The following is a 15,495-nucleotide window of genomic DNA, read 5'->3' as shown; positions in this document are numbered from 1 at the left end:
TCCAATTATTGATTATAAAAAAAATATAGACAGTTGCACCTAGTTAAATAGCTTGAATTAATATTCTTTTTCCTATTTGTTCATCATTCACCCAAAGCAAATCAACAATGCCAACACTTACTACACAAAGGTTACCTGTATGCTAGGTTTAAGTAATTCCTCTAAGCAGGTGATTCTAATTTTAGGGGAGTGGGAATCACAAATTCCTTTGTGATTTCGTTAAAAAATACAGTCTTTCAACTAATAAACTTATTTGGAACAGGTTTGGGAAGCAGAACTAAATGGTACACAAGATTTGCTTTAATTCTAATGTAAAATCCCAGGGAAAGAATATATTATAAAGCCTGATATTTAGTAATTCTTTAAGATGTTTTCTTTCCCCCCATTCATACACTGTAATCTTAGGAAAACAAAATGTTCTAAACCCTGTAGTAGCGCAGATCACTATACTCATCTAATCCTTGGTGAACAAGGAAAAATCAGTCTAAGTATTATTAAAAGCATCAAAATATAAACATTAATGTTATTTTTTAAAAAGTAATGCTAACAGTTCATTAAGCAAATTCACAAGCATCTACCACTTTCTTTCTAAAAATGCCAGGCACCTACAATATCTTAGTGGGGCCTTATAACCGTTTAAAAATTGAATAAAAAAGAAGCCCACTTACTATAACTACCTAACTTTGATCTCTCATTTCTAAATACAACATAAGTTTATAATCAAGTAGAATCAAATTATAGCTAAGTTGGACCTCAATAATATACTCACCAATTTTCCCAAAAGGATCATCCTTAAAAGGATCACCTGTGATAAAATAAATAAGTAGGAATCACAATAACAATATTTACTGTGTGACATCATTACTTAAAAGTAACTTTAAACAAAAGCAAATTTTGTTAAAGCAAAGTCTGTTTCATTAACTCCACCTCAAAGTAGATAAAACACTAAATGCCATTCACCTTTAGGAAACACTCAAAATAATAAAGAGTAAAGGCAGAACATTAACATACCTCATAAAAGAGGCTAATTTTAACTGGAGTCAATTATACTTAACTCTTGATCACAAGTTGAAGTTACAGACAGAAGGGAAAAGACAGGCACAACAGCAATAATTTTACTAACAAAATTCTCTACTCTTCACAAGAGTACTGGATGGGTATTATCATCACCAGTTCAGAAACAAAGACACTAAGCTTCACTGAAGTAAAAAATAGTTCTTCTAGAACTAAAGAGTCCAGAAACAAACGCTTACATTTATGGTCATTTGTTATTTGACAAGAGTGCCAAGAAAATTCCACAGAGAAAACAGTCTTTTCAACAAATGATGCTGGGACAACTGGACAGCCACATGCAAAAGAATAAAGTTGGACCCCTATCTCATACCATATACCAAAATTAACTAAAAATAGATCAAAGACTGAATGTAACAGCTAAAACTATAAAACTCTTAGAAGAAAACTTAAGAGTAAATCTTAATGACTTTGGATCTTAGATATGACATCAAAAGCACAAGTGATGAAAGAAAATACAGATAAGTAGGACTTGATCAAAATTAAGACAATGCAAAATACAAGAAAGTATTTGCAAATTATATATTTGATAAGGGACTTGTATTCAGAATATGTGAAGAACACTTAGAAGTCAACAATAAAAAGAGAAACAATAAAAAATGGGCAAATTATTTGAATAAAATTTCTCCAAAGAAGGTAGACAAATGGCCCATAAGGATATAGAAATATGCTCCACAAAAGATACTTGTAAATGAGATATCTGATGACGGGTTGTATCCACAATCTATAAAGAACTTATAAAACTCAACACCCCCCAAAAATAATCCAATTAAAGAGTGGGAAGAACACATGAATAGACATTTTTCCAAAGAAGACATACACCTGGCTAAGAGACACATGGAAGATGCTCAACATCACTCATGATCAGGGAAATATAAATCAAAACTACAAGGCGTTATCTCCTCACACCTGTCAGAATGGCTACAAGTAAAAACACAAGAAACAGGTGTTGGCGAGGATGTGGAGAAAGGGGAAGCCTCTTGCACTGATGGTGGGAATGCAAACTGATGAAGCCACTCTGGAAAGCAGTATGGAGGTTCCTCAAAAAATTAAAAAAAAAAAGAACTTTACCCAAAGAATACAAAAATAGTAATTCAAATGGGTACATGTACCCCAATGTTTACAGCAGCAATATCTACAGTAGCCAAACTAGGGAAACAGCCCAAATGTCCATCGACTGATGGATGCGTAAAGGTGTGGTACATATGTATATGTATCATGGATATTATTCAGCCATCAAAAAGAATGAAATCTTGCCATTTGCAACAATGTGGATGGAACAAGAGAGTGCAAAATAAGTCAAAGAAAGACCAATACCATATAATTTCACTCATATGTGGAATTTAAGAAACAAAACAAACTATTATAGGGGAAAACAATGAGAGGCCAACCAAGAAATAGACTCTTAACTATAGAGGACAAACTGATGGTTACTAGAGGGGAGGTAGTCAGGGGGATAGGTTAAATAGGTGATGGGGACTAAGGAGGGTACTTGTGATGAGCACCAGGTGTTGTACATAAGTGATGAATCACTAAATTCTACACCTGAAACTAATATTACACTGTATATTTACTAATTGGATTTGAAATAAAAACTTAGGGGGCCTGGGTGGCTCAGTCGGTTGGGCGTCCAACTTGATTTTGGCTCAGGCCATGATCTCATGGTTTGTGGGATTGGACCCCATGTTGGGCTCTGCACTTACAGTGGGGAGCCTGCTTGGGATCCTTTCTCCCCCTCTCTGTCCCTCCTTGCCCCTCTCTCTCTAAATAAATAAATAAACTTAAAAAGTAATAATAAAAATAAAACTGTTGTAAACTGACCTATCAGTTTCACAAACTGATTTGGAAATAAATTGCAAAAAGAGCTTTGACACAGTGGTATATAACACAGTTTACATTAATATAAGGTATTTTAAATTATTAAACATATTTATTTCTTCAATAACACATTAGGCACCTTAAGAGCAGGGATCAGGCTTCTAATTGCTATAGATTCCACTGTTTTAAAAGCACGGTGTGGGCACTTTAGTAGTAAAAATTGCTGGTTGACTTAAGAGTACCTAATCTCTTCTCCTGGTCCATAATATGACTTTCTTTTGATTCTTATTCTGAGGAAGAAAAATGCTCTTAATCAGAGGCTTGTAAGACATAATCAGTGGCTTAGTCCCACGAGTTAGTTGCCTGAAGAGGACAAATACAGCAAGTACAAACATATCACATCTCTACTCCCCTCTATTTTTGTTGTAGTAAGTAGGCTCTAAAAACTAATTCTTATACAATTTATATATGAAATTCTTATACAGTTTATATATTAAAAAGCCTTTTTTTCTGGTAAACCCATAATATAAAAATAAGAGTACTTACTGCCAATAAAAGGATCAGACTGGAAAAAATCCAAGTTTGTATCTGCAACTGGATCAGGCAGTGAACTTGATTCTACATTAAATGGATCTCCCTAAAAATAATTTTAAATTAAAAAATATTGTTTTAGGAACCAGTTTTAAGATGTAACATTTTAAAATATAATAACATGCTATGAAAAATCAATGAAAGGTAATATAACAAATATTTCTATAGTCATAAAGTTCACTTAACACATTTTTCTTTCCTTAGCCTAAAACAGTATATAACCCATCCAGAAAAACCAGTAAAAGAACACTTACATATAAAATTATTTTTTACCTCTTTTGAATGTCTGTCACTATTAAATTCAGAACAAACTTTCTCACTAACAGCTGCAGTCACCGCTTCGTTGTCATCAGTCACACCAGAAGGCAGTATTTCAGGACTACTTCTTGCCTACAAAATATTAATGTTACATGGACTAACAATGTATTTTCTACTTGTCATAGGAAACTAACAAAGGATAACCAAAACATACTAAAAAATACAAAAGACAAGCAGAACATATTCATTAAATGAGTTCTTCTCTTAAAAGCTTTCTTAGGAAAATGGTATCATCAAGTATCGAAGTCAATCAGGCCAGAAAACTTCAGGTCATCCTTAACTACTTCCCTTCGGTCATCCCCCAGCTAGCTTCCAAGTCTTGCTGAGTCAACCCCCTACCTTCTTCTCAAATCCATTCCTTTCCATCCTCACTGTCACTATCATCCATTTATAGTATCATCATTCTGGTCTCCAGCTCACCTTAAAAACCTTCCAAATGACTTCCTGCTTCCAATATGTGCCCTTCCAATCAATCCTTCTTATAGTAGCCAAAATAATAGATCTAAAATGTGAGTCTGATCATGACCCTTCTGGTTAAACTTTCTTCAGTGGTTTCCCATTGCTTTCTGGATTTTGGCCAGTAGATAAAAGGGCTTAAGAAGTGGCAGAAATCTCCATTTCATATCACCCTATGTTTTTGAAGGATAACCGAGTAATCTGCCTTTTGTACTTAAAAGAATATTATATAATGAATCCAAGATTGCAATGCCTAAGTAAAAATCAGTTTGTTAATTTTATATCTTTTATATTTCTCAAGCTTGTATTCTTCTCATCATCATTCCTCCAATTACTGCTTAAGTTTAGGCTAAAACAGTATCATACAGACCATTCCGATAGTTTCTTAACAAATCTGTGTCCAGTCCCACTCCTGAATCCATTTTCTACATTTTCTAAAAGGTAAATACAATCATGTCACTTCTTGCTTATAATTCTTCAGTGGCTACTCAGTGCAATAAAATAAATCACCCAATGCTTCAAGATGAATCCAAATTTCTTACTCTCTAGCCCTTTGTAACCTAAAAGTGGTCATTTTTATCCAGGTACACATCACAATCACTTGTGGAATTTTTTTGTAAAAATATATGTACCTGGCACCATTCCAGAAACTCTAGTTCAGCAAGTTTGGAATGGGGTGCAGACATCTCTATTTTAAGAAAAAGGTAATGCAGGTAGCCACTATAAGAAAGCCTCATCTCCTATCAATACTCTCCCCACCATCACAAGATGGCCTTCAAGAACTTCTTGTGACCCTATGAGGCATGTTTTCTCCCATCTCATACCTATGCAAATGCTGTTTTCTCTGCCATGAACATAGCACCTTCTTCCTTAACCCTTCTTACTCTGAAGCTCACCTGTATACCTTTCTCTACAAAATCTTGAGCCCCCTCCAAGCTGTCCTTCCTAAATATCCTGTGCTTCCTTTATCACAGCCCTTTAACACAGTGTAACACTACTAGACTGTATGCTACTTAAAGGCAGGGCTAAAGTCTTTTGTGTCTGCAGCTCTCACACATAATACAGCAGCACTGCTGCACATAGCTGGTGCTCTCTAAACAGCTGGTAAATAAATGTCCTCAACATTATGAAATAAAGAATTACTTTCAGCATCGGGTGAGAGTACTTAAAAAATGTTTTATACAGTTGCTATCTACAGAGCTGTTTTGAAAACACACTTTATAATTAATTGATTGAAATTATATTTTACACTAATTAAAACTGTTAGAACTGTTGAATCAATACCTACTGTCTGCCTCTTAGAGGGAAAAAAAAAATTCAACCGTCCTTAGATGAGGCAAGGCCACATATTTATATTAAGTATGATGTCAACAAAAACTTTTCTTCTTCTGAAGTTGATTATGGAGGTTATGTAACTATTAGACTCACTGGAGATTCCTGGTGTATGGGCTCAGACTCCAGGTTGCCTTGGCCTTCAGCATGCTCATTAAGGTTAGCTGTTTCACTGCTGCTGGTGCTGAGGCTGCAATAATCTGTAGCACCATTTACAAGAATGCTGTGTGGGCTACTGCACCAATTTAACTGATTACTATGGTTTTCCAGCTCTTTCATCTCCATCAGTTTCATTTGCATCTGTCAACACAAAGTAGAAATACAAAACAGAATTTATTACCAGAAAGACTCACAACAGAAAAATAGCTATACCCTTAGACTGAGTCAAAGATAAATTTGCTTCCATTAAGGAGAATCCTCTGGGGATGCAGTATGACTTAGAGAGATTTCAGTAATCTATCCCAGAGAGTTCTCCTGAAATTCCAGTATATATGGATTTGCTTTTGTGCATCTTTTGAAAGTTTCAAGAATTTTGATTCAAATATCTGCATTTTGGTGTCCTTTAGGTATAATTGGGGAAAATGTCACGGTATTGGGAAAAAGATAGCAAAGTAAGAGAGCAAGAGAAGATTTTGTGATGAAGCTTGGGAGAAATAAAGGAAGTTGAGGGAGAACACACAAGGGTTTGGCGCCATCTACACTCCTATTGGGAAGGAAAGGAGTGAAGACGAAGGTAAAATGAACTACTGTCCTATGCTCTGGCATTATTTATTAATGGGCTAGAGTCCTAGGAATGGTCTCTAAATCTAAGCTATTCTAAACATGTTAAATAAAGGACAAAGTATTGTGGATATCAGTATCCAAGTGACTTTATATTTCTGGGACAATAGGGGGACACAGAGGCAGAATTCAATAAGCTGTAATATTCAGTATTGAAAGAAAAAGATTGGGACCAGAAGCAGGAAAAAAATGCTTATTGATACCAACAACTATAATAAAGAAAAATAAATTAACAAACATCTCAAAGAAACTGAAGAGAGGTCAGAATCAAAATATGTTTCTAGTTGGGGTGCCTGGATGGTTCAGACAGTTGTGTGTCCAACTTTGGCTTAGGTCATGCTCTCATGGTTTGTGAGTTCAAGCCCCGCATCGGGCTCTGTGCTGACAGCTTGGAGCCTGGAGCCTGCTTCAGATTCTGTGTCTCCCTCTCTTTCTGCCCCTCCCCACTCATGCTCTGTATCTCTCTCCTTCAGATATAAATAAACATTAAAAACATTAAAAAAATATGTTTCTAGTGAAAAGAAGTAATGAATGGAATTTTACTGAATAGTGCCCATTTTTCATAAAATATATTTTTTACGCTACATTGGAATTCCCTTTATTTATTAGCATGTTGTGTGGTTGTTTTGTTTTGTTTTAGGAATCATAAAAATTACCTATTAGCATTTCATAAATCAAGTCTCAATTCCCCTAACCTTATTTTCTGCATAAGGTTTTTAAGTTGCTCATTTTGGAATCTGTAATTTACCAAAGGTCTTTTCAGGGTCATCAGCTGAGAAAGGAACACTATTTTGGACTGGGAGACAGATGTCAATCAAGCTCTATCACCTTCAACTCTCTTAGTCAAAGTTTAGTCTCCAAGTTTCCATTTCTCAACCCATAAAGTAAGAACTATCTCCACAGATGATTAAGTGAAGCAGAAATTTTTGAAAAAACTCTGTAAAATGTAAAGGTCTGTGTAAACAGTGGACATTGAGTATAAAGTGCCTAGCACACTGCATTTCTCACTATTATACCAATTAAATTTTCCTATTTCTTTTCCACTAATTCATTCCATATTTAAAAAGTTAAAGACCTTGATCTCTTTGTGGGCAGGGACCACAACTTTTGCCATCAACTTTGTATGTCCAACGTCTAGCACAATGATGTATACCGTAAGTGCTTTTATGTTCACTGAATGGACACAAGTATTGTGTTTATAAATTTAAACAGTGGGTTATCAGTAAGCATATGTATCTACCAAACTGTACTGTATTGAGAATTTAAACTAACAATCCAAAATACTACACATTTGTAACACATAGCATATGCCTTGTATATTCCTAGTGCTATTGAGTCGTGGCTTATAAATATTTTTTTACTTTAATCCATAGAAAGAAATAGATTTTACACCCTAACCCAGTAAATATATATGTATTTATTTGAATATGCATGTACATAAACACATATATATAGATACACTGATCCATATAAATAATTTACACACATGCACACACACATACATACACATACAATCGTGAAAAAATTTCATGAAAGTACTTATCCTTATGCCATGTAATGCACCCTGATGTTTCCTATTCTGTCTTATTTCATTTTTATTTGTATTCATTTTTTCAAATACAAAGTATGTCTTTATTTTTTCTAAACAAAAACAAGCGGTATAAGTATATATATGAATGCACAGGCACACAAAGACAGGTGCATCCATGTGCAGACAGAATTCTAAAAAGATACCATACTGCAAACATTGTTTTTCTCCAGGAAGTAGAATTATCAGACTTCTCACTTTCTATTTTTACAAATGTACATAGTGTAGTGCTCCATTGCTACCAACAGTTAATTTGATCTTTTATACATTAAATACTTGCAATGTATATGAGGAGAACAAATGTGCATGTATAAAACAATTTTATGCTACTTGGATAAAACAATTTTATGTTTATGGGTAAGGCAGTGTTTCTCACTGAGTTGGGCACAATCACTGACTATACAGGCCAGGGAGATGTTTTCCGTGGGGACCAGAGGCACAGCTCTCCCCTTGTCCATCTGCTTCAGAGCTGCCCAATATCTCCTCTATATTTTCCCATTTCTGACTTTTTTCTTGTTCCTGACTGAACCTCCTAAAGCTCACAAAATTATTTTAACACATCAGGCTGCAAGCATTTGAGGAGCGATAAGATGACATTTATTCCCTTCCAGTTATCAGTGGATGTCAAGTTGGGTCGGCTTCATGGAGTCTGAAATAATGAACACCTCAGTGATTAGCAGCACCAAAGACTCAAAAGCTTTGAACGCTTCAGGACACTCTTGCTTTATTTCATTTTTTAAAAGAATTTTATCATGACCATTAAATAAATTTCAATACCCACTACACCTTTACAGTCTAAAATTTAAAACCTTGGGGTACTTAACTAGCTCAGTTGGAAAAGCATGTGACTCTTGATCTCAGGGTTGTGAGTTCGAGCCCCATGTTGGGTGTAGAAGTGACTTAAATAAAAAACTTAAAAATAAATGAATGAATGAATAAATAAAAAAAATTTCAAACTTTAAATACCCATCATATAGATGAAGCAGTATGTGGAAATACTTGCCAATCAAAGAGTTCTATGTAGGACATTTATTCCTTATAATTACTTCTGAGACAATAAAATCTTGAACAAAACTAGGCTTTCCCATGTCTCGCTCTCTCACGCAACTCTCTTCTTCCTTAGTCTCTGCATAAACTTAGAGGATATGGAGAAAAAAAATCACACAACTAACACAAGCTCTATCAGAATGCCAGAAACACATGGATTAAAATAGTATATATCATGTAAGTAATATACATAGACTTAAAGCCAGAGGTTCTTTGCTTTTTCTTACCATAAATACAAGGTAAGAAGATGAAAATTCAGCAAATCAGAACATTTTTCTTCAATTATTCCTTTTACCAGAAAAGCTGTCTGGCTTTAGAGGGCAATTAAAACCTCAGGAAAATTTACAACTGGATTTTCATTTTTATAGACCCATGGGAAAATACTGCCCTTCGTGGGAAAGACACAAGTCACTCAGTCAAATGTAAGAAATTGCTATGTTTGTTCTTTCCTTTTTTATTTATTTTTTAATTATTTTCATTTTTAAGTAAACTCTACACCCAACATGGGGCTTGAACTTATGACTCCAAGATCAAGAGTCCCATGCTCTACTGACTGCGCCAGACAGGTGCCCTGGTATGTTTGTTTTTAAGGTTTGGAGATCAGATGCAAGGATATAATTCCTTCCATAGATCCCAAATATCTTCTGGCACACTTGGTAGAATATTTTGCTGAGATTATTTTCCTTGCTCATAAATACTGTTTTTATTTTCTCGGTAATAATTTATAATATCCAGAGTCCTTTCTGCTTTTCTCATTTATGTTCCTTCCTTTGAAAAAAGTATCCTTTCAAAAACCTCAAAGAAAATGAAAAGACAAGCAAGATATGGGGAGAAATTATTTACCAATCAAATATCTGATAAAGAACCTATATCCAAAATATATTTTTTTAAATGCTTGTAATTTCATAATAGACAATCCAATTTTTTAAAATGGTCAAAAGACTTACACAGACATTTCATCCAAGAGGATTTACGAATGGCTAATAAGCACATGAAAAGATGCTTAACATCACTAGTCATTAGAGAAATGCAAATTAGAAACTATGGGACACCACTTCACACACACTAGAACAATTATAATCAGTTAGGTAGGCAATAAAGTGTTGTTAACATTGTGGAGAAACTGGAACCCTCATATATTGCTAGTGGGAATGTGAAATGGTACAGTGACTTTGGAAAACAGTTTGGCAATTTAAAATTTAAAAAAAATTTTTTTAATGTTTATTTGTTTTTGAGAGAGACAGAGCGCAAGTGGGGAGGGACAGAGAGAGAAGGAGTCACAGAATCTGAAGCAGGCTCCAGGCTCTGAGCCATCAGCACAGAGCCCAATGTGGGGCTCGAACTTATGATCTGCGAGATCATGCCCTGAGCCAAAGTCGGACACTTAACCAACTGAGCCACCCAGGTGCTCCTAAAGTTAAAAAAAAAAAAAAAAAGAAAAAAAATTAAAAAAAAAATTTAAACAGAACTTCACAATATAACCAACTATTCCATATCCAAGAGAAAGGAAAACACATGTCCATATGAAGAACTGTATGCAAATGTTCATAGCAGCATTATTCATAATAGCCAACAAGCAGAAAGAATCCAAATGCCCATTAATCAGTGAATAGATAAACAAAATACTTTATAAATACACAATGAAATAAATGTTGATACATGCTACAACACAGATGAGCCTCAAAAACATTATGCGTGTGAAGGAAACCACATGAAAAAGGCTGCACAGTGTTTGATTTCATCTACATGAAGTGCTCAAAAAGGCAAATCTATAGAAATAGAAAGCAGATTAGTAATTACTTAGGGGTAGAAGTGGGGACTCACACAGATGGGCACAAGGGATCTCTTAGGAGTGATAGAGATGTTCTAAAACTGGATTGTGATGTTTGAACAATTCTAAATTTACTGAAAATCACTGAATTGTATGTACCCTTAAAAGCTGTGAATTTTATGGTATGTAAATTATACCTCAAAAAACCAATTTTAAAAAAAACTCAAAGAAGAAAATTATTTTAAAGAATATTCATTCAGTTGGTAGCAGTCTCACTAGGATAGCATTCTTTTGGGTTACTTGTATATTGAGTACCTATACTGGGATAAGAACTACGCTAAATGATGAGAGAAAAAAATGTGTTAAGTTTCTAGACCAAAAAGCTCAGTCTCCTTGGGGAGACGGACACAGAAACAAATATTTAGGGGAAAATGTTACGAATGCCGTAACAGAAGTAGAGTCCAATAAAGGCAGGGTTCAGAAAATGCTATAAAGAAATAAGAAGTAAGCTATGTCTTGCAAGATGAGTGAGTAGGTATTCACCTACAAGAGAGGGGAAGGAAATATATTAAGGGTAGGGCTTCATTATACATAATAATTAACTGAGAACACTGGACTACATGTTAGAAGATCTGGATTCTAGGCTGTGGCTCCTTTTTAAAGGCTATGTAACCATAGGTGAGTTGCTTAATGTTCCTTGGCTTTAGCTGGTTCAAATTCAAAATGAAAGGAATGAGCTACATGATCTCTCTGCTCCTAACTAACCATCTTACTACCATTGTACAAAATATTATTTTCCACATAGGGAAGCCCAGAAAAAAACAAAGCAAAAGGTCTATACTCTGGACTCACACAACATGGCACGTTTATCTATACAAAGAACAATTTTCTAATAAAAAAAATAAAGGTCTCCAAATGAGCAAAACTGGTTTTAAGATCAGAATCCCAATTTTGTAAATTTTGTTATTTACAAAAATAAGCAACAGTTAGCAAGCATTTATGTACCAAACACTACGCTAAAATGTCTCACAGTTATTTAAACCTTTACATTGCATTTAATCCTTACAACAGACCTAAAAGGTAGAAGTACTGTTAATTTTCTAATTGTAAAGATAAGGAATCTGATACTAAGGTAATTCACACAGTTAAGTGGCAGAGACAGCACTTAAACCTAAACCATGTAACCACAAAACCCATACTCTTAACCAGGACTCCAATGATAATAATCAGATACACGATGTATAACAGTCTTAATTTATGACAGGCAACTAGAAACCTATTTGTACAAAATGAATGAAAAATGAATAATAAACTAGGCAGAGGGTAAAGGAACACAAGTATTATTCACTAAGAGGATATGGTGAGGCCCCATTTAAGCATGTTTCTCGCTGTCACAAAGACTTACTGAACTGATTTCCTGTTGTGAATCTTGGAGGTGCTGCTGAAGAGGTCCGAGCTGAGCCTTCCCTGACTCCACACTCTCCTCCAATTCTGCCGTTTCTTGCTGTAAGCGACTCAGCTCCTCCCTAGCTTTGGCCAGCTCTTCCTCGTACGTGGAGATCTGTGATTCTTGACTAGTCAATTCAGCTTTCAGGGATGAGATCTATCACATGGAAGTGAATGAGAAGAAAGAGAGATAAAAAACAGATGTCATTAAAATGTTCCATAATGCAAATATGTTTATTTGTTTAGTTTACTATTGTGGTGTTTTTTGAAGTTTATATTTTTGGTAGAAAAGGGCAATTAGGGGATGAATAGAGGGAACTTGAAGGTATAGGTACCATACTTCCAGCTAAAATTTAGAAAAGTAGTACATTAAGGGCCTTCTTTCCCCTAAAGAGGGCCTGTAATTTCCGGATGAACAGTGCTCCAACTCCTTCATGTGCCCCAACTGTTGATTAGATTGCCACCTAACAACAACAGCAACAACAATAATAAGCAAAGCATGTTCCCATCTTACACCAGGAAAAGCAACCAAGGTATGGATACAGACAGCAGCAAATGGCCACTTTACCAGCTGGGCCTCCTCAGCGCATTTCTTTCTAACTTCCTTCAGTTGCTCCTCCAGCTGGGATTTCTGCTCATCCAGTCCATCAAGGAGTTCCTGTACTTGCTGTTTCTGGGCCTGTAATTTTTGCAGATTAGTATTCTCCCTTTGAACTTCATCTTGAAGATCCTGAAATACAAGAAAATTAACATATTTATTATCTTTGGAGAGAGGGGAAGGTTAACAATTTTTAAAAGATTACCTTAAGGGAAAATAAAGTCTCATCTTATTCAGCATATTATGTTGGTGGATTGGAGGAATCCTAGCTTTAAATACGGTCTTTACTTGAGGATTTCTTCCCTAGACTCCAGGTTTTAAAATCCAATTTGCTTACTCAAATCTGTCCTTCGATGTCCGATGAACTTCTTGAACATGTCAAAAACAGAACTCCTGGCATTTCCACCCCCAAAATCTGCTTTATCTTCAATCTTCCCCCTCAGTTTCTCTGGCCAAAAAGAGCAGCATCTTCTTTGACTCTTCTCTTTCTCTCACATCTCATCTCCATCTGTCAGCAAATCTTACTGCTTCTTCCTTCAGAATATATTCAAACTGACCATTTTTTTCCCTCTACCTTGGTCCAGGTCACTATTATCTCCTCCTGGATTGCTGCCTTCTAACTGGTTTCCCTGCTTCCACCCAGGCTACCTACAGTTTATTTTCACCACATCAGCCACTGTTAAAAACCTGTGTCAGATGAGTCACTCCTCTACTCAAAACTCTGCATTGACTCCCCATCTCCCTTTCTATAAAAAGTCCTCACGGTGCCCTATATATCTCAACTTCGTTTCCTACTGCACTCTCCCTTGCTCAGCCACTCTAGGCCTCACTGCTGCTCCTCCAACAGGTTCCTCTCAAGATCTTCCACTGATTACCCCTTCTTCCTAGAAAGTTCTCCCCCCAGGTATCCATATGGCTCAATCCCTCATCTCTTTCAAGTCTTTGCTCAACCATAACCTTCTCAGTGAGGCCTTCCTCATCAAGCATCGCCAGTACCATTACAACCACCTCCCTTCCCTAAGTCTCCTTCATATATAGCAATAATTTTATTCATTTTCTAGAACAGCTTTACTAAGATAAATATACTGAACAACTCACCCATTTAAAGTGTACAATTCAATGGTTTTTAGTACCTCTACAGAGCTGTGCAACCATCACAATTTCTTTTAGAACATTTTCATTGCCCCAAAAAGAAACCCCATACCCACTAGCAAGTCACTCTCTATTTCCTTCCCAATATCCCCAGCCCTAGGCAACCACCAATCTACTTTCCATCTCTAAAAGCTTTGTCTATTCTGGATATGGAGAACCATTCATGCACCCCTAAAAATAATGATATCTTTTTACTAACATACCGTTCAAAGACCCCAACAATCATTCATCAGAGTAAGAATCTAAGAACAACAAAAGAAAAACTTAGAAGGTTCTGAATTACACACAACTTATACAAAACAAGGATGTCTACAATAGCCCTTATAATGTGCTAGGTATTGGTCCAGGCTCCTTACATACATGAATTCATTTATAATCCATATGACTGATCTATGAAGTAGGTACTATTGTTAATCACATTTTACAAATGAGAAAACTGAGGCACAGATGGGCAAGTACTTGTCCAAAGTTACGGTTAACAGGTGATGGATTCAAACTAGGTTCTGATTCTAGAGTCTGAGCTCTTAATCACTAAGCTATACACAGTGTCTACAGATTAAACTTTCACAAGTACGCCACTATTTCTTAAATACATGTAGATGCTTTGGTGATTAAATAAAACATTGAACAATGCTTTTAATAACTGATTTTTACTTATATTTTCTCAACCAACTGATTAATCTAAAAGTGCAACTACATGCTGCTTTCTTTAAAAAGTTCCTTTAAAAGGGCCAACACAATAGATGATCATGAAACTCTTCTCATGCGTAAATTCCGTGAGTCTATGTGATCATAGATTCGTAATGGTAAGCTCCACTAGTATTTTATCATTAATTTCCCAGAATGCCTAATATTTTTTCATGCCTAAATTTTTAACCTTGCCTATACTATTAACTGACCATACTCAAAATGAAGATATTGTTTTAGATATGCACCTGGCATTGGCCCTCAATAAATACATGCTAGTTTTCATTGTCCTTTCCTTGACTCATGCTTTATTTTTCTGCCTTTGTTTCTTCCTATTACAAATGTCCAACTTTCTTAAGAAAACAATTCATTGTAAAGAAGAGTTCTTGGGGCGCCTGGGTGGCGCAGTCGGTTAAGTGTCCGACTTCAGCCAGGTCACGATCTCACGGTCCCGGAGTTCGAGCCCCGCGTCGGGCTCTGGGCTGATGGCTCAGAGCCTGGAGCCTGTTTCCGATTCTGTGTCTCCCTCTCTCTCTGCCCCTCCCCCGTTCATGCTCTGTCTCTCTCTGTCCCAAAAATAAATAAACGTTCAAAAAAAAAATTTTAAAAAAAAAAAAAAGAAGAGTTCTTTAGTTACTCTGCTATAAAACACATAATGGCTCCCTCTTATCTGTGGGATAAAGTAAAACTGCCTGCAAGGTACATTAGAACCTTTAATTCTGGGCCCCACGTTATCCTTTCTCTTCTACTACCCTCTTTTCTTATATTCACCAGTGCCCCAGCCTCAATACACCATCTTCTTTCTCCAAGACACAATATACTTCAATGTCCCTGTGCCTT

At 35.8% G+C, this 15,495-nt stretch overlaps 1 protein-coding gene across 3 annotated transcripts in view; it reads right to left on the bottom strand.

The window, feature by feature from the left end:
• The window catches only part of EPS15 (epidermal growth factor receptor pathway substrate 15), a 152,582-nt gene that overhangs the window by 38,420 nt on the left and 98,667 nt on the right, over positions 1–15,495 (bottom strand). For all 3 annotated transcript variants that reach the window (XM_047872025.1, XM_047872027.1, XM_047872026.1), the window contains exons 14-19: positions 12,787–12,948; positions 12,178–12,375; positions 5,683–5,886; positions 3,754–3,870; positions 3,436–3,526; positions 770–805 (exon numbers count right to left, since the gene is read on the bottom strand). In XM_047872025.1, the coding sequence (XP_047727981.1) occupies positions 770–805; positions 3,436–3,526; positions 3,754–3,870; positions 5,683–5,886; positions 12,178–12,375; positions 12,787–12,948 (808 nt within the window). The remainder of the gene's footprint in view (positions 1–769; positions 806–3,435; positions 3,527–3,753; positions 3,871–5,682; positions 5,887–12,177; positions 12,376–12,786; positions 12,949–15,495) is intronic.

Source organism: Prionailurus viverrinus, chromosome C1 (assembly GCF_022837055.1).
Source record: "Prionailurus viverrinus isolate Anna chromosome C1, UM_Priviv_1.0, whole genome shotgun sequence".
Taxonomy (NCBI): domain Eukaryota; kingdom Metazoa; phylum Chordata; class Mammalia; order Carnivora; family Felidae; genus Prionailurus; species Prionailurus viverrinus.
Note: the sequence above shows the minus strand (reverse complement) of the source record. Positions and strands in the feature narration are given on the sequence as shown.